The 25,553-nt window shown below is 45.3% G+C and overlaps 1 protein-coding gene and 1 long non-coding RNA gene across 11 annotated transcripts in view; one reads left to right on the plus strand and one right to left on the minus strand.

Annotated features, from left to right (window-relative positions):
- Window positions 1-25,553, minus strand: part of TTLL11 (tubulin tyrosine ligase like 11) — a 244,759-nt gene that overhangs the window by 118,853 nt on the left and 100,353 nt on the right. For 8 of the 9 annotated variants that reach the window (XM_077850531.1, XM_077850530.1, XM_077850529.1 and 5 more), the window contains 3 exons: window positions 23,431-24,006; window positions 10,999-11,094; window positions 10,097-10,212 (listed from right to left, as the gene is read on the minus strand). In XM_077850531.1, the coding sequence (XP_077706657.1) occupies window positions 10,097-10,212; window positions 10,999-11,094; window positions 23,431-24,006 (788 nt within the window). Of the gene's footprint in view, window positions 1-10,096; window positions 10,213-10,998; window positions 11,095-23,156; window positions 24,007-25,553 lie in introns of those variants that run through there. The other variant, XM_077850537.1, reaches the window with a different exon arrangement.
- LOC144285458 (uncharacterized) lies at window positions 23,941-25,101 on the plus strand. Of its 2 annotated transcripts, none has more exons than XR_013353708.1 (2): window positions 23,941-24,089; window positions 24,761-25,101. It is a non-coding gene; the product is annotated as an uncharacterized LOC144285458 (long non-coding RNA). The 2 variants fall into 2 exon arrangements; XR_013353709.1 differs by having other exon boundaries at window positions 24,764-25,101.

Here is a 25,553-nt window from a genome sequence, read left to right on the forward strand (position 1 = left end):
CCTGCAGCACCTGGCCCTGTCTCCTGACTCCCTCCCCGCTTACGTTACTATAATCCTTCCGTGCTGGCCTTCTCTATTTAACCTGGAAATCTGTGGTCTAGCACACATATAGGATAGTGTAGAAAACAGATGTGTGCGCTTCAAGAGTAATTCCAGTACTTGCTGGGCCACCACTTGGATTAAGAACTAGAGCACAGCCGGTGACTCTCCCCATCCCGACCCAGAAGTAACTGTCTGAAATTCTCACAAATTGTCCTTGCTTTTCTTCTTATTTTTGCACTTAGGATTGCATCTCTGTAAAATAAAGTTTGGCTTGTTTTGAATTGTATTTCACTGGAACCAGATTGTAGATATCCTTTTGTAAACGGCTGCTTTTGCTCAACGTCAGCATCTGCGCAGAGCTCTAGTTCACACATGTCCCTTGGCATAGAGTATTCCAGTGAGCGAATACCCATGATGGGTGCATTTTTCTGTTAGTGGACAGTTAGATTGTTCCCAGCTTGGAACTTCTATGAGCCACACAGCTGGAGCTCTGGACTTCCTTCTGTGCTTCGAGAGCCCCATGCTCTCCTGCCTTGTGGTCCTCATGGGGACTCATTCTCTCTGCCCGGGGCCCTTCTCACTGCTCCATCCTGCTCACTTTGCTGCTCCTGCTCCTACTGCACCCTGCACCTTGCAGAGGCTCAGGGGCACCCCTGCCCCAGCCTTTAGCACAGGACTACATGTGGACGATCCCTCGACGCTTCTTCATTCATTCACACACGCATGCATTCATGCACGTGCTGGCAGCTTTTCTGGGATGGCCTCTAGTGCTGCGGAGGCATAGACAGTCTGGAGGAATAACACGATCCTTTCCAAGCAAATAAAGACATCCACCCTGGCAAGAAGCGCACACACTGAACAGCTCCATGGGCTGATCCTCCCTGTTGAGGCGAGCACTGCCAAGGGAGGATGAGCGTGGGGGTGGCTCCCACCTCTTTCCACCACCTCACATTAGCCTTTGTGGCAAGGGTTGCCAGAGGCTCCTGTGCTATTTAAAGTGGAGGAAAAAATGGAAATTGAATGAAAAGGAAAGAAAGCAACTGGAGAATATTGCCCACCATTTGGTGTGATAACCAAGGGCTTTCAAAGGATAACTAAAACTGGCTTTAATTTTGATCTTTCATTTCTTTTAATCTAGCAGATAATTAGAGGGAAATCAAATTCATCCTCACAGCCAAAAATTAACCTGTCAGTGCTGGAGCTCCCTTCCCACTTACTTTGCCACCTCTACCTTTGCACTGTTTTTCCCTTAAAAAAAAAAAAAGAAAGTCCCCAGGTTACACATATTGTTTGGCTTATTTAAATACACTCAGATTGGACATTTCCTGTAGCAAATACCCTGTTAGGAATAAGTGACATTTTCTTCTCTCTTTCTCCAAATTAAGTAGTTCTCATTGCTTTGCAGCTTTAGAAACATCCTATTGCAAACTCCCTGTTACGGATGAGGAAATCAAAGTACGGAAAGGGGAGGAAGTTCTGTAACATTTTCAGCTGTCGGTGGCAGTGCCAGGATTCACCCCAGAGCATCTGACTCCAGGGCACCCACTATCACCCACTGTGTTCTCCTACCTGCGCGTTCAAAATATGAGTGGGTCTCCTTTCCTGCTTCCTCAGGGGTTCTCTTGACTCTAAGACAAAATCCTTCCTCCTCAAAACTTGTTTCTCTTTTCTCACCAAATCCAACCCAAGGGAACATAAGCCCAAACTCCCTCAAGAAGGCTACCTTGACCTCTCCAGGCCAGCTAATAGAGCTGAATCATTGGAAACTGCCATTCTTGTAGGTCCAAAAAAAGGTCTAATGCCAACCATTTCATGTGGTTCCACCTAATTCTTGGCTCGCCCTACATTCTTCTGTTTCGCAGTCTGGGATTTACAGTGACAAACAAATAATTTCCTGTAAGGTGCTGTTCACTCTCTTGTATCATGTGGAGATCCTGCTGCACGTTGGCATTCTCCGCACACTGGCTCACATTTTATTCATTCTGGATTTGAACATTACTGAAAATGAAGTAGCCACCCAGCTGGCCGCAGAGCTCGCTCACCAATCACTCATAAGCACCTACTCCTGTTCAGTACTTAAAGATACAAAGACGAGTCCCTGCCCAAAGGGACTCTTAGGTAATGACATGATAAGACCCTGTGGGCGCACATCTCTTTCGTTCGCATCCATTCTCTCTCAAGGCAAGAGCTAACCAGACCTGGCTCTGAATCTCGGTCTGCTGCTTCTACGTCGTGAGGCCTCAGGCCCGTCACGTGGCCTCTCGGGCTTCTCTGAGTCTCGGTGTCCTCATCTGTAAGGGAGGAGTGGGACTAGCACCTGGCGCACATGGCCGTCGTGAGCCAAAGAGGGAGGACGTGGAGACACCCCTGCACATGAGTGGAACACACTCCAGAAACAACTCTTCCTTGTCACATACGCAGAGCAGCCACTATCATTGCCTTATTTTCATTTCTGATGAGGAACCCGGTGCAGAAAATACAGGGACTTTTCCAAGGCCAGGAAGAACCGGTACCAAAACCTAGGTCTCCTGAAGCCAGGCCACGCTGCCTCCTTCCAGAAGGCTAACAACTCCTCATCTAAAAGCCCAGGAACATTGAAGGCTGACTGAGCAACCCCCGAGGAAATTTCCAAGTGCCTTTGCTACCCCCACCTCTACCTGGAATGACTCTGAAAGGGCCTATGTAGAATTTGGCACCACCACTTCCCTATAGTGGTGCCTGACTGGCCATATTCTTGTCTGCTGGGGTGGGACAGTGGGCCTGCCTATGGGCAGAGGGCCTCAGCTCCTGTCTAATGGCCTCTGAAATGACACTCTCGCTCAGCACAGGAAATTCCACCTTTCCCATAAGTCTCAGAAATGGTTCCTGCTCAACAAACTTCACACAAAAGAGGCTTTTTACTGGTTACTTCTGACTTAATGCTTAAACACTTTCAAATGGAAGAGAGTTGTCTGGTTTTATTTCTTGCCCATAACATAATGCACTTATCATTAGTCATTTCCTGTCTGTTCTTACTTGGAAATGCACACATATTTTTCTAGTTTGCTGACTGCCATCCAAAACGTGAGGCGTTTGGAGGTACAGAGGGCATAATGTATCTTGAAGCCACAGCACCCAACCTTGGACAAATTGCTTCAGTTCCCTGTGCCCTCTCATGTGAATAGGACTGTTGGGGTTCTCAACTTCTTGAAAACATGATGAAATTTCTGGTCTTCTCTCCAGGAAAAAATACACACATATACAACATTTTATGTAGTTAATGGGCTCACAGATACTCTTAAAGCCTTCATGTACCACAGACTGATGAAAACAAGCTTTTGATTTTCTTAGCTTGCCCTTTGAGGCCATCCCCCTCTGGCCTCTGGGTCTTCATCCACTTCCCCAGCAGCACCTCCTTTCCGTGAATCCACTTCATGCACCTGCCTCTCTAGCTGTCTTGTACCTTTAAGTCCCCCAACCGAGCCCCGTGACTTTGTTTCTTCCAACAAGGACGTCCTTTCATCATTTGTGTGTTTCAAATACTCATTTGAGGATTTACTCATTCTTTAAACCTCAATTCAAATGCCACCTCTTCCTTGTCAGGTTGCTTTTTCTGTTTTATTTTTTTAAACTCTTTTTATCAGCAAATAATCTGTCCTTATACTTTTCTCCTTCGACAATTTGTCTTTACCTTTAGGGCACTTTGCACTTTCTACCTTACTTGTATGTGTGGGTCTTGCCTTTCCCACTGGCTTGTGAGCTAATTGAGTTGTGTAGGTCTTCTCCCTGGCACCCAGTAAGTGCACAGTAAATACTCTAAGAGCCAGTAGCTGTGTCTCTAATCCTTGCATGGTGTCAATGACAAACAACAACAAAAAATGCAATTATTCATCTCTTTGTGACGCAGACTCCCCGATTTACGTGAAATCTTCAAAAGTGCTTGGGGTCAGTGTGTGCTGATCTGTAGTGTCTTGTCACAAAGGAATCCTTAGGAATCAGTGAAACCCAGAATTTCAGCAAAATGTCAGCTGTGCAAGCACAGATGGGCCTTTGGTCAGGATGGTTAGATGACTCTTCTGCAAGACTGTTTGCAGAGGAGCACTCTCTGATAAGATGTCTCACATTTTTGAAGGCATGTTTAGTCTAGATATTTTAGGAGTCTCTCTTCCCTACCATTGAGGGGATTTCAGTAGGATACACTGAGTTTAAGTGGCAGAGGTCTGGGCTTGGAGGACCTCTGATTCATGTGTTTTTGTATTCTTCTGCAGGACAGGACAGAGTTACATTCCTTGGTCTTGGTACAAGCCCCAGCTGAGATTTGGGGATTCACTTAATTTATTGGCTCTGAATATGGTTCAGGATCTGATCAACATGCTTGGACTCAAGGTGAGAAGTGAAGCCTGAGCTCCCAATGAAGGCTTTAGAGGACAGACCTCTCTGAATCAGGCCAAAAGCTGCCCTGGCAGCCTGACTCCTCCCCTTATAATACACCAGGTTGTTGTTGCTGTGATAGGAAGTAAATGAAAGTGGGAGAGGGTATTGAGATGTTGCTGTGGGGAAAAGGAGTTTCCGTGCCTTATATAAATTGTGTTCCAAATACACACTTCTGAATAAGGGTTAGGCAGTCTATATCACAGCTCCCAGGCACTGCATGACATCACGATATTGAAAAAAATCACCTGTGGTCCCTCCAAGGCTTCACTTACACTTCTCTGGGGTCCTAAAGGCTATGATTCCTGAGAAAGGAGCCTATGTTCAGGAAATGAAGAAAAATACCAGTGAGAAGGCTCCCCAGGGTAAACCGACCTTCCAAAAATTAATCAATTGATGGAACAATCACTTTGTTTTTTAAGTAATCGGGGAATGCAATTTGTTTACTTCTGCTTTGGATAAGAGTTTCAAAAAAGAAAGACTTAGGCTGCCTAAATCCCTTGAGAAAAGGAAAAATCCATTGATTTTCCTGGTCCCCCACCCCTTATCTTAAAAGCTTTACTTTGAATAGAAGGAGAAGCGGGAGGTCAATGGAGCCACATGGCAAAGTGAAGTGGACACTGCTGTACAGGTCAGGAACCCAGAATCTGGTTCCCACTCTGCCTTTAACTAGCTTTGTGACCTCTTCACTGAGGTTTTGTCTTGTATGATTCACACGTGCAGAACCACTATGTACACAACTCAGATGGGCTGCCTCAGAAGCTGGTGACCTACTTGTCACCCTAACAGAACTTCAAAGCCTAATTGGTCAGTTGGTGGGCCTAACAACTGGCATTCATCTAATATTTTCAGACGTTGTGAGGCTCTCTCCTGGGTGTCATTTCATGTGATGACCATGACAATCCAGCCCAGGAGATACCTTGATCCCCATTTTAGATACCAGATCAGAGAACAGAGTGCCTTGGCCAATCTCAGTACAATGATAAGAGGTTAAAAACTTCACCCCAGACCAGGATGATGCCACATCCAGTACCTCCCCAGGACACATGCTGCTCCTTCATCAGGGATGCTTAGGGGGGAGGTTCTTGAACCAGGGAGCTGACTGGCATGATGGTTTCTAAGATCTCTTTGATTCTAATAGTCTGTGCCTCTCTCAATAAAATGAGGGGATTGAAGTAAACCAAGAATTTAAAATATTTCTTGTAGCAGGAAGGATTCTTTGCTGTCAAATGAAATCTGCTGTGGAACGCCAACATGTAAAACAGTTCATTACTTCCACCCAAATGTCCATCAAGTGACAGAGGGATAATAAAATATGGTATATCCATATAATGGAACATTATTTTGCCATAAAAAGGAATAAAGCACTAATACGTGTTACAACATGGGTGAACTTTGAAAACATGCTGTGAAAGGAGCCAGACACAAAAGACTGCATATCGTATGTTTCTACTTATATGAAGTATCTAGAATAGGTAAATCCAGAGGCTGAAAGTAGGTTGGTGGAGGTGGGAATGAGGGGTGGCTGCTTCATGGGTACAGGGTTTCCTTTCGGGGTAACAAAACATTTTGGAACTAGGTAGGGGTAGTGGCGGTTGCGTAACATTGTGAATATACTAAATGACATGGAATTTAAATAGCTAATTTTATGTGAGTGTTACCACCATATATGTGTCCATAGATACATAATGTTTCCAGAGTCCCTCCCTATCAGACTTACCCTTCCCATGTCCCTTCAGTGCCTCCAAAGAACCCTAGTATGTAAATCAGAGTCACTAGATATTACAAAATGTTATCATAGTTCAAAAGGGTTCTCCTATGACGGCTATTTTATTCCTTCAGGAGCCAAAGATATTTTTTCCTAATCCAACAAAGAAATATGCCTAGGCCAGTGACATCTTGCTACTTGGAAACAGAACCTTCCATTGGCAACCAGCTCCAATCCGCAGTGACCTAGCAGCTCCAGTTTTAGGATATGTCATTGGTTTTACACTCAAAATTCTACTTTAAGTATACGGGGAAAGATAATGATAGCTAGGCTTCATTTTTTGTTTTCTCATACTCTAGTAGATGATTTTATTTTACTTTTTAAAAGATTTTATTTATTTATTCATAAGAGACAGAGAGAGAGAGAGAGAGAGAGAGAGAGGCAGAGACACAGGCAGAGGGAGAAGCAGGCTCCATGCAGGGAACCTGATGTGGGACTCGATCCCGGGTCTCCAGGATCATGCCCTGGGCTGAAGGCGGTGCTAAACCGCTGAGCCACCCGGGCTGCCTGATAATTTTATTTTTATTATTATTTTTTATCCATTTAACAGAGACAGAGTAAAAGAGTGAGCATAAGCCGGGGCCTGACAGGCAGAGGGAGAGAGAGAAAAGCAAGCTTCCCACTGAGTGGAGAACCCAATGTGGGGCTCGATCATGACCTGAGCGAAAGGCAGACCTTTAACCATGACTAACTGAGTCATCCAGGAGCCCCAATAATTTTTTTGTTGAGTAGTAAACTAAGCATTTAAGTGGCTACTATTTATCAACAGGTTTCAATATTTCATTTAAATGTCATTTCATAGCAAAGGACACTGAGGCTCATGTAGCTCTGCAACATTTCTGAGGTCAGAACTTGATTCGAGCTCAAGAGAAAGCTTCCAGCTATGCCAAGATGGGTCCCAGGAGTCACAAGTTCCTGTCCCCATGGAAGGCATGAGGACTGCTTTCAGCCCCATCAGGAAACTGACCCCAGCCCATAAGCTCCTGGGGTGTGTAAAGATGCCTCACACATGGACACAAGCCCCCTCCACACCTTCCCAAGGAAGCTTAGAGGCATGAAGAGGTCAGGACATCTATCTACCATTTTTATTCTATCTATTTGGGGAGCGTGAAGACCCACCTCACTGGTCCTGCTGATAATCTGTACTCAAGAAGGAACTAAGGAGGGACACTTCAGACCCTCTTTTTCTAAAAAGTTGTAGGGAAAGGCTAGGATAGCAATTTTTTTTAAAGGCTTAGGTCAGATCCTATTTAAACACAAGCCACTCTGGTTTCTAAAGCTACCTCCCAACCCAGAAGTCTATGTGACATCATTTTCTGCAGTCAGAAAGACATGGTCTCAGATTTGGACACACATGACTCAGCTCTACCCCACTGGGCACTTTCTGTGGGCATAAGCATAGTGCTTTCTCAAGTTATTCTGAAACATGTCTACACAGAGGAGTGGAGGATAACTTTAGCCTTTTTATCTGCATGATAAAGTTACCAAAATGGTAATAATAATCCTTTATGTATAAATGCACTTTACAGATTACAAAGTACTTTCATGGACAATCATTTCTGGGGGTTTTTTAAAGGTGAAATTTAGGAAAATTGTCAATAAATGACATTTGGCTATTAATATGCACCCTTATATTATGGGTAAGAAAAGGGGAAAGTGAAGGGTTTTATATTAGAATCAAGGTTCAGTTCTAGAAGTTTTAACTGTTCCTGGTTATCAATTTAAAAAGCCAATGCTGGGCAGCCTGGGTGGCTCAGCGGTTTAAGCACCTGCCTTGGGCCCAGGGCGTGATCCTGGAGACCCGGGATCGAGTCCCACATCGGGCTCCCTGCGTGGAGCCTGCTTCTCCCTCTGCCTGGGTCTCTGCCTCTCTCTCTCTCTCATGAATAAATAAATAAAATCTTAAAAAAATAAAAAAAGCCAATGCTCCTTCAGTTAAAACAAGGTTCTGCTACCTATGACTGACAAGTCGTAATGTCTTTCCCTTCCTTCCTGTGGTCCTGTGCCCCATCGCTTTTAAATTTTCAATCTACAGCTCACAGAGACGATCCACAATGCCAATTGTAGATAAAGCAAAACACTAAAACAAAAAAAAAAGGCAATTGTGTTTCGATACCATTTAATGTGAAAATAGTGATATTCTTATATCTCTTCCTATTCTGGGTGAGGGGCACACAATAGCCTTTGAATTCGTTCCCACCAAAAAAATCAGAATGCTCATGTGTCAAGGTCATCTGTAAAGAGCTGTACTCGTGTGCCATACTGACATGGATGGCCACCAAAACCTCCCCACAATGCCATACAGTCTCTCAAGACCTAATAATCTCTGTGAAGGAGATCCATAACCCTTAGAGAGTAGAGTGGCAAGGAATGAGTTTTATTACAATTAATCTGACTCAACTGCAATCCATCTGCTGCTTTCCCTAGGAGGATGGCTGAAGCAAGCAGTTGTGTGCCCATGTAAGTGGACACACCCGCTACTTGCTGCTGTGGTGTTGGAGCCGCACCAAGGATGCAGCAGACCTGACAGGACACCATTTTGAAGCTCTAATCAGTGGAAGCCACACCTGGTGGGACTGACCCTATGAGCTGCAGGTGAATGTTCTCAGCCAAGCCTTGCCTACAACGGCAATCTCTGCCTCACGTGGTGAAGAACACCCGGGAGAGGCAGTCAACTGAGCCGGCACCATCTAGCCTGACTCAGAATTTGACAAATATTCTTACAGAATGACATTTCCTGCCAGGCAGTGGCACTCAACCTTGGCTGCATGGTAGAATCACCTGGGGAGCCTAAAAAACTTATGTAGGCCAGGCTTCCAGCCCAGACTAATTAAAATCAGTGTCTCTAGAAGTGAGGGCCCTCACACGGGTATTGATGAAAGCTCTCCAGATGATCCCAAGGTGCAGCCAGGGGAGAAGCACCACTGCAGAGTAGTCTAACAATATCTCAGCTTGAGGCCAGCTAGTGAGGTGCTGCGGGAGAGGAACCTGCAGAGCACCGCTTGCTCAGGAATGGGCAGTCAGTGTTCCTTGCAGTCTTGAACCATAGCTGACAAGCGCTTTATTTGTCTTCGAGCGTGTAGGTCAATCTGATTTGTCGGGGGTACAAAGAATGCTATTTGAAATGCCTGTCTTTGATTTTTCTGCCTAAAACAAGCATAACGATATTTACTCAACCCATACTTTGTGAGAGCCAGGAATTTGACAAAAACAAAACAAACAAAATACTCCGATGAAATGCCATTCATTTCAGGATGATTCCATGGAGGGAGGGGCGGGGCACATATGCCTACCAACATCCCAAGGCCTTGGAGTAAGGTGCCCTGGAGTAGGTGGGACGGAAGGGAATTACAACTGCTGTAAAGATTATAGAACTTCCAGAATTTCCTTAAATTGGGTCTGTGAGCGTTGAAACACAAAAGCTCATAACGCAAGAGTGTAAATGTCACGGAGAAAGTAAAAAGGAAATGATCTTTGTCACATTTAAGCAAACTGTGATGCTCTCTTTGGCTTTGTTTTACTTGCTGTCCTATGCTTGAGCATTTCCGAGAGAAGCACTGTGTGAACAGTGGCGGGCCAGAGGCGATCCTCTCTCCTAGGGAAAGTGGGTTTGTGGAAGAGACTTTCTAGATTCCAAATAATGATTAGCTAAAAACACATCAGCTGAATCTCAAATGTCAGATTCATATACAAGTCTCCATCTCCTGATTTTAAGTCACTGTGTTTGGAGGCTGATATCCATAAATGAAAATATGGTGGATTAGAGTGTTTAATATGTGAATCTCACAACGTTGCCATGTTCTAAGAACCAAATGGCTTAGGACTAGGACATGGCGAGCAGAGTTGATGGAAATAAATGATGTAAAAAATACTTACTGCTTCTCTCTCTTGTTCTTAAGTGGGTCCATGAGTCGTAGTGTGTCTCTGATCACGGCCACCTTCACTTCTTCATCAACAAGGCTGGGGACATTTTCAAACACCCCTGGAGAAAGCTTGAATGGGTAAGGATTCTGTGTTACAGTGGTGGGAGTGACTTGGTACCAAGTACCTATCAGCCCCGGCTCTACCAGTTGTACCGCTAGTTAGGTTTTGTTTATATTAATCTATAGAAGACAATTGTTTAAAATCCCCCCCCCTTTATGGCAATTTCCTATAACAAATCAACAAAAGATATAAAGGGTAAATATATACATAAAGAGCACTATGTTTTTCCAATCATCAAAATCACACATGCTCATTGCAGACAATTTGGAAATATAAGAAGGGGCTAAGAATCCCCTTAAAAGAATCCACATAATCTGCTCCCTCCCCCCACCCAATATTAGTATTTGGTGTATTTCCTTCCAATCCTTTTTATGCATTTTTAAGAGGGGGGTGGAGGAAAAAATATAACCGCTGTTAAATGTACTATTTATCTTAGTGATTCAAGTATGTCAACATGGCTAAGTCATATTCATAGAATTTCAATTAGCTCAACTCCTGAGGCTAACTAATTAGTTCATGTCAAAACGGATGGAAAGGCTCAGCTGCTTCTATGTCTACAGACCTTAAAAATTGGAAGAACAGCATTCTGGGAAGCTACCATGGGTCGGATAGGTCTTATATTTATAGACTCTGTTCAGAGCTCAACAAAACTGAAATCATTTAGACTCAGGCAGAAGTTTGCTGGGCCTATTTGAGGATGCCTAATCTTGTTTAGTTGACTGAACAACATGAGAGAGAGAGAGAGCACACATGCAGTTGTAGGGCAATATGTTCAAGATGTTCAAAGTACTCACTTCTTGCTCGTGTTCGATTCTCATGCTGGGATTTGCATTTACTTCAAGTAGGATAGGCTTCAGGTTTTTCATTAGAAGAATGTCAAAGCCTAAAATCTGGACAGGATAAACATAATTCAGGATTACTCCCTCTAGCTACAGTTTTTTTTTTTTTTCAGGAATCTAGTATGGTATTAGGATCATTAAGGGGACGAGAAATTCAAACCTGCCCCCAACCTGGGTCTTGACCCTGGCTTCTCTTGTCCATGGCCCCTCTTCCTCTGGGTGTACTTATCAGGCCAGTGGACAGCAGGAAATTTTAGAGGAACCTTGATAATGGGATGAGTTCTCATAGTGCATTTCAGCATTATCAGTGACCTCTTTCTTTTTTAACAGGTTTTTTTTTTATTATGTTAAAGATCAGTAGTGGTCCATCAATTTCTCCCTCTCCATTGCTCTCCTCTATTAAGTTGCTTCTTAGCTAGATCTCTGAAAACCCAAGGCTACTTTTCTTAACCTCAGGTGTACCTCAGTATCACTGTAGGGCCCTAACCACTACACGTCCCCCAACCCACATCTAGGAGTCAGAATCCTTCAGAGTGGAACCCTGGCAAATGAATTTTGAGAAATAACCCTCCCTTCCCCCCGCCAGGTGATTCTGATAGACCCTCTTAGCCAAGGAGAAGGGACTGTTTATTAGGCACCAATTACTATAGAACGGACTAATGATTCATAATCTCATTTAATACTCATGACACTGTATTTGAAGGAGAGACTCTGCTCTCCATTTTACAAAAGCAGAAATTGAATCTCAGAAAGGCCGATGGATTTCCCCAAAGACTGGCTTCATGATTTGTAGGATCCAGTGCAAGATGAAAACATGGGGCCCCCTGTTCAAAAAATATTTTAAATTTCACAATGGTGACAACAGAGCATTAAACCAGGCATGGAGTCCTTCTGAGCGTGGACTGCTGTGTCATTGCACTGGCCACACCCCAGGCTAACTCCCACACCATTTGTCCTTGACACCTGCTCTTCCATCCAGCCTGCTGCTTCAGGGGAGGCTTTGTCTTCTGGCCTCTTTCAGTTCCTCACAAGCTCTAAGAGGGGGTAAGCACCCTGCGTCTCATTTCCTCTGCCTGAAACAACCCTTCTCCTACATGACTCCTCCCGATCCTTGAGATCACAACTCTAATTAGACTCACACTCGAACAATGAGGACATCAGATTTTCAGGAGGACTCTCATTAACTCTATAGGAGGTGATAAGGTAGAATTGATACAGTTCCAAAGTTTCAAAAAATAAAGTGGAGAATAAAGGAGAGAAAAAGGAAAAGCTACCAATGTGTCCCCTCCTGTGTGGACTCAAGAAGAAAAGATGAGAGGAAATCCATTTGCTTGTCTATATAGAACGTGCATTAGTTAGATGATAATTATGAAACTGTAGCTTCATCCTTATTAATGAAACCAGGGCCTGAATGACCATTTTGGGGAGGTAATTCAAGATGAAGTTATTCTTCAGTGAAGGCCAATGGGGATGAGGAGCTGGAAAAAGTCATCCTGACTCTATTTTTCTTTCCCTGGTCATGAAGAGAAAGGAATGGAAATTCAGTAGAAGATGTTACATGCATTATAGATCTGCTTAATAATAGAGGACAAGTGGCTGTGAGTGATGAGCCCTTTAAGAGGCTCTGGTGACATCATCCATCTAACTTCAGACCTGGACTGGGGCATGTGGTGGTGATGAGGCTAGAGACAGCAGGGGGCTACGGTGCCTGCGTTTGTCATCCTTAGTCATCAGCTGCTTTTTGCTACATCTCAGAAGCTTGGACTCGTGCTTTCTCAACCTGGACGAACGTTTTTAGCTCAATGCACAGTGATTTCATGAAAATAAAGCTATAGGAAAGCTGGAGAAGGCAAAACCTCAATAGCCGTATTGACTTGCACCCACCGATGGTGTGGTATTTTCCAAAACCTACACTTTGGTGTATGTAGCTGACAATGCGGGGTCTTGTACAGAAATGCTTTGGAATCAGAAAGACTTGGCTCCCGTACTACCTCTGCCTCTCACTCTAGGTGTGGTGCTTATGAGCCTCACTGAGCTTCATATACCTCATCTGAAAAATGGGAGTAACAATAGCTGACTTGAAGGGTCAGCTGCTAATGGAAGTATAAAGTGCTTAGGATTATTATTTTTAAAATCTTTTTTAAAAAATATTTATTTATGAGAGAGAGAGAGAGAGAGGCAGAGACACAGGCAGAGGGAGAAGCAGGCTCCATGCAGGGAGCCCAACGTGGGACTCGATCCCGGGTCTCCAGGATCACACCCTGGACTGAAGGAGGCGTGAAACCACTGAGCCACCCGGGCTGCCCAGGATCATGCTCATCATATAGAAGGTGCTAGATATATGCTAGCTCTCTTTGCAGTTTCCTACTGATCCCACCAATGAGAAATGGCATGACTTGGCTTTAGAATCCAGAGGAGCTCATTTCAAATCCTAGTTCTGCCTTTAACTTGTGTAGCTACAGGCAAGTTACTCAGCAGCTCTAACCCAGGTTCCTCATCTGTAAAATGGGAATAAGAATAGTACTTACCTTAGTTCATTCATTCAAAAAATATTTATTGAATGCTTTCCTATAACCCAGGAACTATTCTAGCTTCTGGAAATGTAGCAGTGGACCAGAAAAGTTCCCTACTCTCATGGAGTTTACAATCTAGCGGTGGTGGTGGTGGTGGGGGTGGCAAGAGGGGGGGTGGGCAGGACATTTATTTTATTTTATCTTTTATTTTATTATTTTATTTTATTTATTTATTTATTTATTTTATTATTATTTTATTATTTATTTTATCTTTATTAAATAAAGATAATGTTATGTAAAATATCTTGCATAGTACCTGAAACATAGTAAACATTTAATAAAGGTCAGCTTTACTTTATTTTTCTGCAAGTTCAAGGAAATACAATTTGTTTTCTTTTCATAAGTTCAGTGAAATACGTAGCACCAATGGATCTCAACAAACAGAATAATAGTCCTGGGAGGAAGTTAGAGGTTATCTTGTCATAAAACTCTGGCATGTTAGAGCTGGCAAAAAAGTCAGGAATTTATTTGGTCCAGTGTTTTTCAAAATGGGATTCGTTTCTGGGGAAGCACTGGGGAGGCCAAATCAAATTAACTTTTACCTATTTCATATACTGGAGTCCCCGGAGAAAAAAGCTTTATGTTTTTTTTTTTTTTTTAAACTATTCATCTAGTCTAACAGCCACTTTATGCAGATCATAAACCTGCAGCTTAGAGCGGGGGAAACCTCTCTCTGGTTTGATGGCAAAGCAGGAATTGTTAAAAGGGGAGAGAGAGAAGGGGCAAGCTTTTCAATCACATGATACTCTGCTCTCATGCAAGTGCTTGAGTCAGCAATTATGTGTTTGTTGCCCACCTCCTACTCAAGAGGTACTCTGGGGATTCAAAGTTACTTGTCTTTTAGCCCTTCTAGAAGCTTCCAAAACAGGTTGGGAAGAAAAAGGGGCCCTTGGCCATTACTTGTGAACTCATGCCAAGGCTCCAAGCTACATTTCAATGAGAGGAGATTCTCTTTTGAAGAATCAACGAGAGGCCTTGAACTACATATCCATCTACATCCAGAGTAGTCCCAACTGGGAGGTTGGGTTCCTTAAATTTAGCATATCCAAACTGACTAGCCTCTAAAATGGTCTCAATGATCTCCACCTCCCGGTAATCATGCCCTTGTGTCATCCCCTCCCCTTGCGTGTGAACTACACCTAGTGACTTGTTTCCAAAAACTGCGAAGGGCAGAAATGATGCGATGTCACTTTCAGTGTTAAATTATAAAGGGATCCCTGGGTGGCGCAGCGGTTTGGCGCCTGCCTTTGGCCCAGGGCACGATCCTGGAGTCCCGGGATCAAGTCCCACGTCGGGCTCCTGGTGCATGGAGCCTGCTTCTCCCTCTGCCTGTGTCTCTGCCTCTCTGTCTCTCTCTCTCTGTGTGACTATCATCAATAAATAAATAAAATCTTTAAAAAAATATTATAAAAAGACTATGACTTCCGTCTTGGAATGCCTTCTCTTACTCTCTTGCTCACACACTCTGAAGGAAGCCGACTGCTATGTTGTGAACTCCTCTAGAGGTCCAGGTGACAAGGGACTAATGTCTCCAGCCAATAGCCAGGGGGGCCTGAAGCCTACCCCCAGGCTCCTTCCCCATCTGGCCTTGGGGTAACTATAGTTCTGGCCATCCTGCTGATTGCAGCCTTTTCAGAGACTGAACAAGAGGGAGTCCCCAAGCCTAGATTTCTGACCCACACAAACTGAGAGATAATAAATGATTGTGAGTTTAAACCGCTAAGTTTGGGGGAAATTTGCTACACAGCAATAGATCATTAATACACCACCTTTCTCTAAAATTGACTTTGCCTCCCGTATTCCTTATCTACCCAATTATACAGGTCAAAACTCTCTCCTTTATCTTTTACCATGTAGCTGCTCGCAAACTCCTACTCAATGAAACTCCTGTATGTTCTACCTCCTGAAGAGCTTTCCAGAGCTGGCCCATCCTCACTGCTCCTGGCCTCCATCGATTCTGTACCAGCTTTCACCTGGACTAATTTAATACCTTCTCCATTTGTTTCTCTGCTCTCCAAATCACCCCTCTAGTTCATCTGGCACAAGGGGCTGCCAGAGTAATTTTTCTAAAATGCAGAGTATTAGCATTCCTCTACCTAAAACCCCTGCCTGCAGAATGAAGCTCCAGATCCATGGCATGTCCTACAAATTCCTCTAAAACTTGACATCAATCTCACACTCCAGCTTTATTTCCTCCCCCTCCCCCTCCCCCTGCACATCTTAGGCTGTAATTGTGCTGAACTCTTAATAGTTTGAGGATGCTTTACTGCTCTGTCTTTATACTCTTCTGCCTGGAAGACAACTTTATTGATGAAATATTCATTGAGCACCTACTAAATAACTAGGTATTTTTCTAGGCACTGGGGATAAAAGTGGTGAATGAGACGAATCATGTTTTAAAAACTTACCCTCTTGGGGCTTACATTTTAGTGAATCGAGAGACCACAGTAAGTTAATAATTAAGGCCACAAAGAATGGGACATGGTGGATGGTTGGGGGGTGGTCGTGGCTTAGAAGGATGACCAGGGAAGGCCTTGTCGTACCATTGTTTTCTTGCTTCCACAGTTTCTGATGAGAATAACTTTTTCATTATTCTTTGTTCCTCTAAACATAATGTATCTTCTCTAACTGCTTTTATTTATTTATTTTTGATCATCATTAGTTTTCCACAGTTTGATTATGATAAGCTGTGGTGTGTGTGTGTGTCCTCCTTGGAGATTCTTAAGCTTTTTGGATTGAAGATTTCTAGTTTTTATCTCAATCCCATCTAGTTTTCTTTCCCAAATTTGGAAATTTGGGGCCATTTCTGCAAGTATCTTTCTGTATTTTCCTTGTCTTTTCTGTTCAGAGAACATCAATTACACATATGTTAAAATATTTGATATTGTACCATAGATCAGTGAGGTTCTGTTCACTTGTTTTCTGTCATTTTCTTTTCTCTCTGTTTCACTTTGGATAGAAGCTATGGCTATGTCTTCAGGTTCACTGATCATTTCTACTGCAGTGTCTAGTCTGCTAATCCCATTCAGTGAAATTTTCATTTCAGATTTTGTATTTTCTTCTCTGGAAGTTCCATTGTGTTCTTTTTAATAGCTTCCACTCTCCTCTTCATTAAGTTCATATTTTCCCTAAAATTCTGTGCAGAGTAATAACAGCTGTTTTAACATCCTTTTCCTACTAGTTTCATCATTTCTGATAATTCTGAGTCTGTATTGATTCCCCCCCTCCCCCAGCCTTGGAATGGGTTACTTTATCTGTTCTGTGGAATGTCTGGATGCTGGATGCTGGACAAGAATGGATGCTAGACATTGTGAATGTGATAATGCTGTGTCTGGATTTTGATTTCTTTTTAAAAGGGCTAGGGCTTTTTGGGCAGATAAGTTATTTGCAGATTAATATGACACCTCCGAGGCCTACAGATTAAGCTTCACTATGTTGGGTCTAGCCTAACTTCCATTTCAAGGAAGATTCATTCCTTTAAGGCATAACTTCTCTGGCATCTCCACTGAATGCTCCCAGTGACCGCCAAGGACTATCCACACTAGCTACTCAGAGCGTGAACATCTCTCCCTGCTCTGTGTGGGCACTGGAAGTTGTTTGGCTTATCAGTTGACCGGTCACTCTTTGCCCAAGTTTATGAACCAACATTCACACAGGAGTGGCCTAGCACCCAGTAATGAATGACACAGGGATCTCCGTGGATTCTGGGGCTCTTTTCCTGCTCACTTCTCTTCTTTTCAGAATTCTGCCCACAGAATTTCAGCCACCTCAGCTTTCCCAAACTTCGATCTCCATCTTTGCAGCTCATTGAGGTCATGGGGCTTGGTTTAGGTTCCCCTTCCCTGTGTCTGTGTCCTGGAGATTGCTCCCAATAGAAAGTTGTGGCAGCCATAAGACTCAACCTCGGTTCCACTCCCCACTTCCTCAGGGATCACAGTGCTGAGCTGCCTGTTGTCCAAAATCTGAAACCACTTAGTTCATGTGTTTTGTCCAGTACTTTAGTTGTTTTCAGTAGGACGTTTAGTCCAGATTTGTTATTTCATCATGACCAGACGCAAGAGTCTTAGGAGGTGATGCATGAATAGGAACTGAATGAAGAGAGCGGATAAGTCATTTGAAGAGCTAAGGAAGGCATTCGAGGCAGAGGGAACAGCAAGAACCAAGGTCACTTTTGAACAACAGCAAAGAGTGAGCAAGAGGAAGAGTGGTAAGAGATGAGATCAGATAGGAAGACAAGGACCCAATCATGTAGCATCTTGTAGGCCATAGTAAGGAGCTAGGATTTTAAGTGCAATGAGAAAGCCATTGGAGAATTTGCACAAGGGAAGTAATTGGATCTGACACGTTTTCAGAATCACTTTGGCTACAATGAGAAACATAAGCCATTGACAGCAAGGATAGGAAACAAGGCATCAATTAGGAGGCTATTGCGGTGGTATGAGTGCAAGGTGATGGCTGCCTAGACTGTGATGGTAATAGTGGAGCTGGTTAGGATGTATTTTAGTCTACTTGCAAGAGTTGCTTTGGTAGCTGACCCAGGAAGGAGGGAAAAAGAGGAAAGGATGGCTTGGGTGTTTGCTTTGCATAACTGATCAAACACTGTGCGTTTACTGAAATAGGAAAACAATGGGAGACAAGGTTTGGGAGGGAAATTAAGAGTTTGATCTTGGACATGTTGAGTGTGAAAGGCCCACTAGATACCTGAGTAGAAAATGAAAGGAGGCAGCTGGATATACCACGGGGTTAAGTGAGATAATTTAGGGAGTGATTGTAGATAAGAGAACTTTCCATGCACTGAGTGTTGGGAATCTCTAGCATCGAAGGTTCAGGGGAGGGAGGGGCACAGGAGCAGCTGCCAAGCAAGGTGGAAAGCAAAGCAGGCCACTGTGGGGGTGCCTACCCCTTTCTGCTTGGCAAATTCTGCTCCATGCCTGAAGCTCCTGCTAAAACGGCTCCTCCTCTGGGAAGCCCTCCTTGACTAGGTCAGGCCAAGTTAATTACTCCCTTCTCTGTGCTCTCTCAGCATCCTGGAGAGGCCTTCCTCCAGCATTTATGACAAGGAAATGTGATCCCCAGGTGCCAGTCTTCCCCACTAACCTGCGTCCTCTTTGGGACAAGGGCCATGCCTTATCCATGACCACCTGGCCCACAGCTAGTTCGGGGCTTGTCTCAGTGCGTGCCTAGGAAATATTCCACAGAGGAGAGAAAAGAGTATATATATATATATATATATATATATATATATATATATCAGAAGCGGTCAAGGAAGGCTTTACAGAGAAGGAGGAATTCAAGCAGCACCTTGGAAGCAGTGAATTCCAAAAAAAAAAAAAAAAAAAAAACAGTGAGACAAGAGAAAGAGCATGCCAGGCCAAGACAGAGAACAAATGGGCTGGCTTGGGAGCACAGAACCTATGCCTACGAGACAGAAACTGCTCTGTGTGGCAGGACAGATAAGGAAACTGAGGTGAAGAGAGATTAACTTGCCAGCTCACCAGCTCACCTGGCTGGAAGGAGGAACCGGTATCAGCCCCAACCCGGGGTTGCCTGAGAGTGAAACCCAAGCCCTTGTGTGGCCATAAGGCTGCTTCTTCATCTCCCTCCTATGGGACGTCCAGGGCAGCAGGGGAGCAGGAGATGAAAAAGGCAAAGAAGAGAAGCATCTTAGGCTTCAGGAAAGGTGTCTCCTCCAGACATCCAAGGGAAAGGATCACGAACCAAGGAGGGAATGAGACACAGAGCTAAAGGAAGGTAGAGACCAAGCAACGGAATTGAGAAAGAACGTGGTTGAAAGCCGAGCTGGAAACCTTTCCTCTGCTTGTGTTTTTCTGCCACATGAATCATCTTCCCCCACATGGACCTGACTGCTGAAGCCAGGGTCACACTGCTGCCCTCAAGAAGACTGCCTGGAGGATGTGTCACAGGGTGCTGGCTGCGTGGTGGCAGGGGCCGGGCTGCAATGACAGGGCCGCCGCGTTCCTAGGCAACAGATTACAGCCTGAGCAGAGCCAGCAACTGCTCTGGGCCACCACAATTTCCCAAGTACTTATTGTGGCTATGATTGGAAAGGGGTCACAATCACATGTTTAAGATAAATGTAACGTCACCAGCTAGGGCTCGTGTCCTGGAATGCGAGCAACGTGGGCCCGGCCCAGGCTGCAGGCGGAGGGGGCTTCACGACAGAGAAATCATTTTCTGTATGCGCACAGAACCTTATAGTTTGCAAAGCCCTTTCTACTCTTTATCTCATGTGGGATGGACAACAGCCCCGTGAGGAGGCTGAGAAAATGGGCACAGAGAAGTTAAGTGACTTCTATAAGATCACACAGCAACTCAATAGCAGGACTAGACCATCTCCCTAAATCTTTGGGTTTCAAGTTACTTCAGGTACCCGAGACTCAAACTAACAAGTGTTTAACCAAGTAGTAAGAATAAAGAAAGAGAGGACTCCAAGACTGGGGGGAATAGTATTTTCTCAACCACTGCGAATCCAAAATATATGGTAAACCAAATTTCGAGCATCTAACATTTCGTACCTTGTCAAAGCTTTTCCACCTATGATACCTCATGCTACTCCTAAGAGGGCAGGTAGGGAAGTGAGTGTGGTGATTCACAGAGCAAGAAACAGAGGCCCAGGGAGGTGAAGAAACTTGCCCAAGGTCACACAGCTGCAAAGAGGAAGGGCTCCTCCTTGGGGTGTTACTTGCAGTCCACTGCTCGTTCCCTGACCCCGGGCCTGGAAGCACTTAGTGTGGTCAAGCAAAGGAAAACAGACATGGGACTGTGGTTTCATTTGCTAGACGTCATCTGTCCAACCCAGTGGCTCCCTCCCTGTCCACTCTCCAGCTCCCCATAGCTTGGGCCCCTTGTTCCCCCACAGTGGCTGCCCCATGCAGCCTGTCCACAGCAAGACAAGCAGCAAAACAACCACCCTGGCCCGGCCCTGCCCCCTGCACGCTCACTGTGCCAGGCCTCTGTGGCTTGGCTGTGCATGCTGGGCCCACACGATACTCCTAAAATAGCTGTCAGTGTCAAACAGATGTGGCCACATGGTCCCCCGGGATGACCCCTGGATGCCTCCACATTGCAACTGTCTCCTTTGTCCTAACCTTTTGATGGCTTTGGATAGGACTTGTTTTCTCCGATCCTCTCTCTAAATTCTGCACCACCCACTTACCTTTTCTACCTACCTGATGGCTGAGCTGGAAATTCTAACTGGGACCAAAGCCTGGGGTCCAAATGCCTAAGGACAGATCTCTAAATGATAACCGTCCCTTCCTGGAACTGATCACTGCTTGAATCACCCTCCAAAGGGTCCCACCAGCCTGCCTGGAAATCCTGCTGACCAGTGCCCAGCCCCAGTGGGGAGCCTCTCTTTTTTGGAGCCTGTACCTCGGGACCAGCGTCTTCCTCTGCTGTTGAATGAACAGCCCATCCATTAGAGATGCTGCCCCACTGCCTCTTCTGCCCCTTCTGTCCCATGCTACCTGTTGCTCTCCTGCCATGGTGTTAGATGGAGGATGAGAAACAACCCAAACAAATTGTGTGTGTTTATATTGGCATGTAAAGCAGTTGCAAAGGAATCTGGTCCCGACAACCCACCTCAGTGTGCAGGGGAAAAGAATGTTGAAGAAAACTACGTACTTTATAGTAGTGTTTTTATAAAGCTCAAAACCAGGCAAAACAAAACAATATACTGGTAGGGATACATTCGTGCACAATAAAAGTATTTTTTTTTTAAAGCAGGGGAGTGATAAACATAAAATTCCTGATACTATGACCCTGGGGGTGGGGGTGGGGTGTAGGAAAATGGGATGGGGCGTGCGCAGGCGGTCTTGGATACGGAGGTGGCATTTGGGATGACCATTTTGTTGATCTGCTCCATAGCTTACGTACACATGGTGGTTTTATATATATATATTCACCTTCCACAAAGTAATTTTAAAGATTACATGGAGAGGCTCCCAGAGGTAATCCTTCTCACCATATGCTCTCCACTCTGATTACCTGGTGGCAGGAGCCCAGGTGTCTGAGTGCCTGGACTCCAGCCTCCCCCCCACCTTCACCGCTCTACTTTTCATTCCCACTTCTTTCCCTCCCAAGCTCTGGCTCAGGCCACCACACTGTGGCCCCAGCCCCACCTCTCCCTTGAAGACTATCCTCACTGATCATGAAGCACAGCAGGAAATTTCAGTTCTGGTCTCATGTGACAGCTCAGTGGCCTTGGCCAGCCTGCCTGCTTCTTCTCCAAGCACATCTGCCCTGGCACTTAGCGGGCTTCCTCTCCTGACATCTCTCTATGCCCCAAGCCCTTTCTTGTCAGCCCCCTTTGCTGGTCCCTCCTCCATCTCCCTCCCCCTTACCTAAATGGTGGCACCCCCAGGAATCTTCTGAGGATCCGTCTCCCTGGCAGCCTCACCTGGCTTCGGTCATCATCTGAATGCTGATGAGGTCCCAGCCCAGCCCCAGGCTTTGCTCCTGAACCTCAGGCCCAAACGTCAAATTGTCCCCTCAGACTTTCTACTTGGATGTCGCATAGGCTCTTCGGGGACATGTGCAATTCCAACTCCTGACCTTCTTCACAAAAGCCTGGTCCCCTTCCTGGGACTTGTATTTATCCGTCTAAGTACCTAAGCCACCTGTTAGTCAGCCTCAGCTCTCCCTTGTCCCTTGCTACCCCTGTCCTGCCACTACATTCAGTCCCACGCAGTCACCAGCCCAGCTTTTCCACCTCCTTAGTGACTCTCAGATCCATCTCTCCACCCACACAGAGATTTTCCTAATCCAAGTGAACACCACCTCTTGTTTGTATGAAAGCAATCGGTTCGCTAGTCACCCCCCTGCTCCCAGCCTTGCCCAATCTGCTCTCCATCCTGCAACTGGTTTGTTCTTTGTTAAGTGCAGATCTGAGCTCACAACTCCCTTGCAAACATCCTCCGGTGGGGGGACCCTTGCCCTCAGCCTTCCATGCACATCTGAGCATGCCATTCCCCTGCAAACATCCTTTAGCGGGGGTGTGTGTGGGGGGGAGCCTGCTCTCAGCATTCCATGATTCGGCCCCTGTCTACTTGACCCACCTCCTCTTCCCTCATCTCCCTCGAAGCTCTGCCTCAAACCCCACCCTCCAATCACACCAAACCTCTTTCAACTCCTCAAAATGTAGGATTCCTCCCTACCCCTAGGGCTGCAAACATGTGCCCCTCAGAACACTGTCTCCTCGGCCCTATCCAGAATCTCCCGCTTCGTCCCACTGCCACTCCTGCCGCAGAGTCTTCCCAGACCATCTTCAGTCCCACCCAGAAAATGTTAGATGGTCCCACGATGTCACAGTGCCTGGTACATTTCTTATTCTACTCTAGCACTTGTGATACTTCATACTAGGTGCTTTTTAAATCATTTGTCTCCTGTATTAGCAAACTCCATGCCTCAGCCAGAGGAGACCTGACTCTCTACATAGTACCTTGGACAGTGCCTGGCCCCTACTAAGCAGGTGGTACAAAATGGTGGAAGGAAGGATGAATAAATAGGCAAGCACTGTGCTTTACATATGTTATTTCATTTAATTCTTACAAGAATCCTTGAAGGGAGGTACTGTTAGTTTCATTTTACACATGAGAAAGGGGAAGTAACTTGCCTCTGATCACACAGCTAGCAAATAGACAGTCAGACCCAGGTTTAACACCAAAGGTCACACCAGCAACCACCTGCCCACCTCTGACCACCCCGTCCCCACCCCTCGTCCCACAGGCAGCCAGGGAGTCCTCTACAGGCCCCGTGAAGTTTGGAAACTCAGGCTGAGATTGGCAATGGTTACCTGGAAGCATGTGGGCCCCGGCCTCCCTGCAGGGATGTCCGACTGGTAGAAAACTTTGAGCTCTGGAGTCAGGGCAATGACAGTCTTAATCACCAAGGAGATGATATCAGACCAGACTTTCTTGATGTCAACACCTTTGGAAGACAACCTACAAAGAATGCTAGAAAAAGTCCTTTTGCTGCCCGTGCTAGTGCTGTCCGAATGGACAAAGTTACCACTATGGATGTTCAGTGAATAGTTGGTTAAGTGCATAAAGACGTGGTGTAGATTTTTGGGGCTGGGCTCCTGATATGGCTCTGTACAAAATCTAGAGAGTCCGTCTTTGGCTATGTAAATCTCTAAGGGGTCTAAGGACTTGAGTAAGACATACAGACGAATATCAAACTTGAGCTTGTCGATAAGAAGAGGTTTGCAAATGTATTCCTGGACCACCGCTGGCCTGCTCTGAAGGGTCCCTGCCAGGCGAATGTCACTGGGGTCTTTAATGAGGTAGATTCCATCACCCTGACAACCACCGTCGGGTTTCACAATAAAAGTGGGCTTCCAGGAGGGGTCACCATCTTTCACCATTCGAACCTGGTGGGGGAAAAAAATAGTTAGCGTTATATTCTTTTCCTCTCTGGACCCCCAAGACAGAGTAGGACCTCAGCAAACATTTGGTGAGTGAACGACCAAGTGAGCTCTGCCCATGTGAGTCTTCAAGGAAGGAGCATGAGGCAGATAACACTGTACTAGATACTGAGATAGTGGCCTAAGGACTGCCCTTAATTTTGTCCACCAGGAGGGGGACCGAGGGTGCAGTGGATCTATGGTCATAGGAGCTAGGTCCAAGTCCCAGGTCTTTGTCAGTTATGAGATTTAACAACAGGCAAGACATTTAACTAACGATGATATGATAATGGTGAGGAGGGAGAAGGGGAGCGTATGGGCCAAATGGCAGGAGAGGGGACAGGGAAGCTGGAGGAAATACGGAGGAGGAGGTGGATGTGAAAGAGAGAGCCAGTCTCTCTGCAGCTTGTGATGTGAGCTCTCTAACTGGGGCCATACCTGGGAGGCCGAGGAGGAGGAGGAGGAGGAGGAGGAGGAGGAGGAGGAGGAAGCCTCCACACTGCACTTGCTCCTGGCCCTCCACCTTTGCTGTGGCAGCTCGGCCCAGGGCATCCGCGCTCTGCCTTTTACTTATCTCTCTGGTCAGCCTGTATTTCTCAGTGAAGTTTTTGCCAATTCCATGGGCGCTATCGGTTACTCGGGGCTTGTAAAAGATCTTTAACAATGGAGAAACACTTAAAACCTTAATAATGGTCCACATCAATTGTTTTCCCCTTGTCAGCAGGATTCGAGAATGGAAGTTCACCAGAGATCAATGCAAGCCTCCCAGGGCCCTCCGCTGAGCCTTCCTGGCAACTGTGACCTTGACCGTTTATGTAGTTATTTAATATGCATCCAAAGCATTTCTACGTTGGCCCTTCACAGTAAATATAAGCATGCTGGAGAGATGACAGTTATGGATCAGGGAGTGAAAAATGTCAAGATTGCACTGATGGATAATTTTTCCCTCTGGAAAGCTTTTACTATGCTGAAGATACTAACAGTTCAATATGTTACGGGGAGCAGTATTTTCTCCTTTGAATTAAGTGTATATGCCTTAAATAAATTAAACCGCATGGTCAATAGTCTCTGTCATTCATTGCATTACTGAATATTTCTTCTGCTCTTTGCCAGGGTAGGACCATACAAATCATAATTATTAATACTAATAGGATGACTGAAATTTTAGATTTGGAAGGATCCTCGGAGCTCGACGCTCCCCGGTCCTCGCGTAATTCAAACTAGGAAGCTGAGGCTCAGACAGGTGACATGACCTGCCCGGGGTCCCCTAACTGGCTGGTGGGATGGATCGGATGAGAACTGAGGTCGTCTGATCTTGCTGCAGGTTCTCTATACCCATTTTCCTCTCATAAGATAAAATTAAAGGCCTCTTTTTGCTTTTTTTTTTTTTTAAAGGCCTCTTTTCTCTGAATACTATAGGGGAGATTCTCTCACTATGGCAGACTGAGCTGGTGTAGTCCACAGACTAAGGAGTCTGGGCCCTGAGCATGGCCGTCTTGGAGCTGTAACCACAG

This window comes from Canis aureus, chromosome 16 (genome assembly GCF_053574225.1).
Source record: "Canis aureus isolate CA01 chromosome 16, VMU_Caureus_v.1.0, whole genome shotgun sequence".
NCBI lineage: Eukaryota > Metazoa > Chordata > Mammalia > Carnivora > Canidae > Canis > Canis aureus.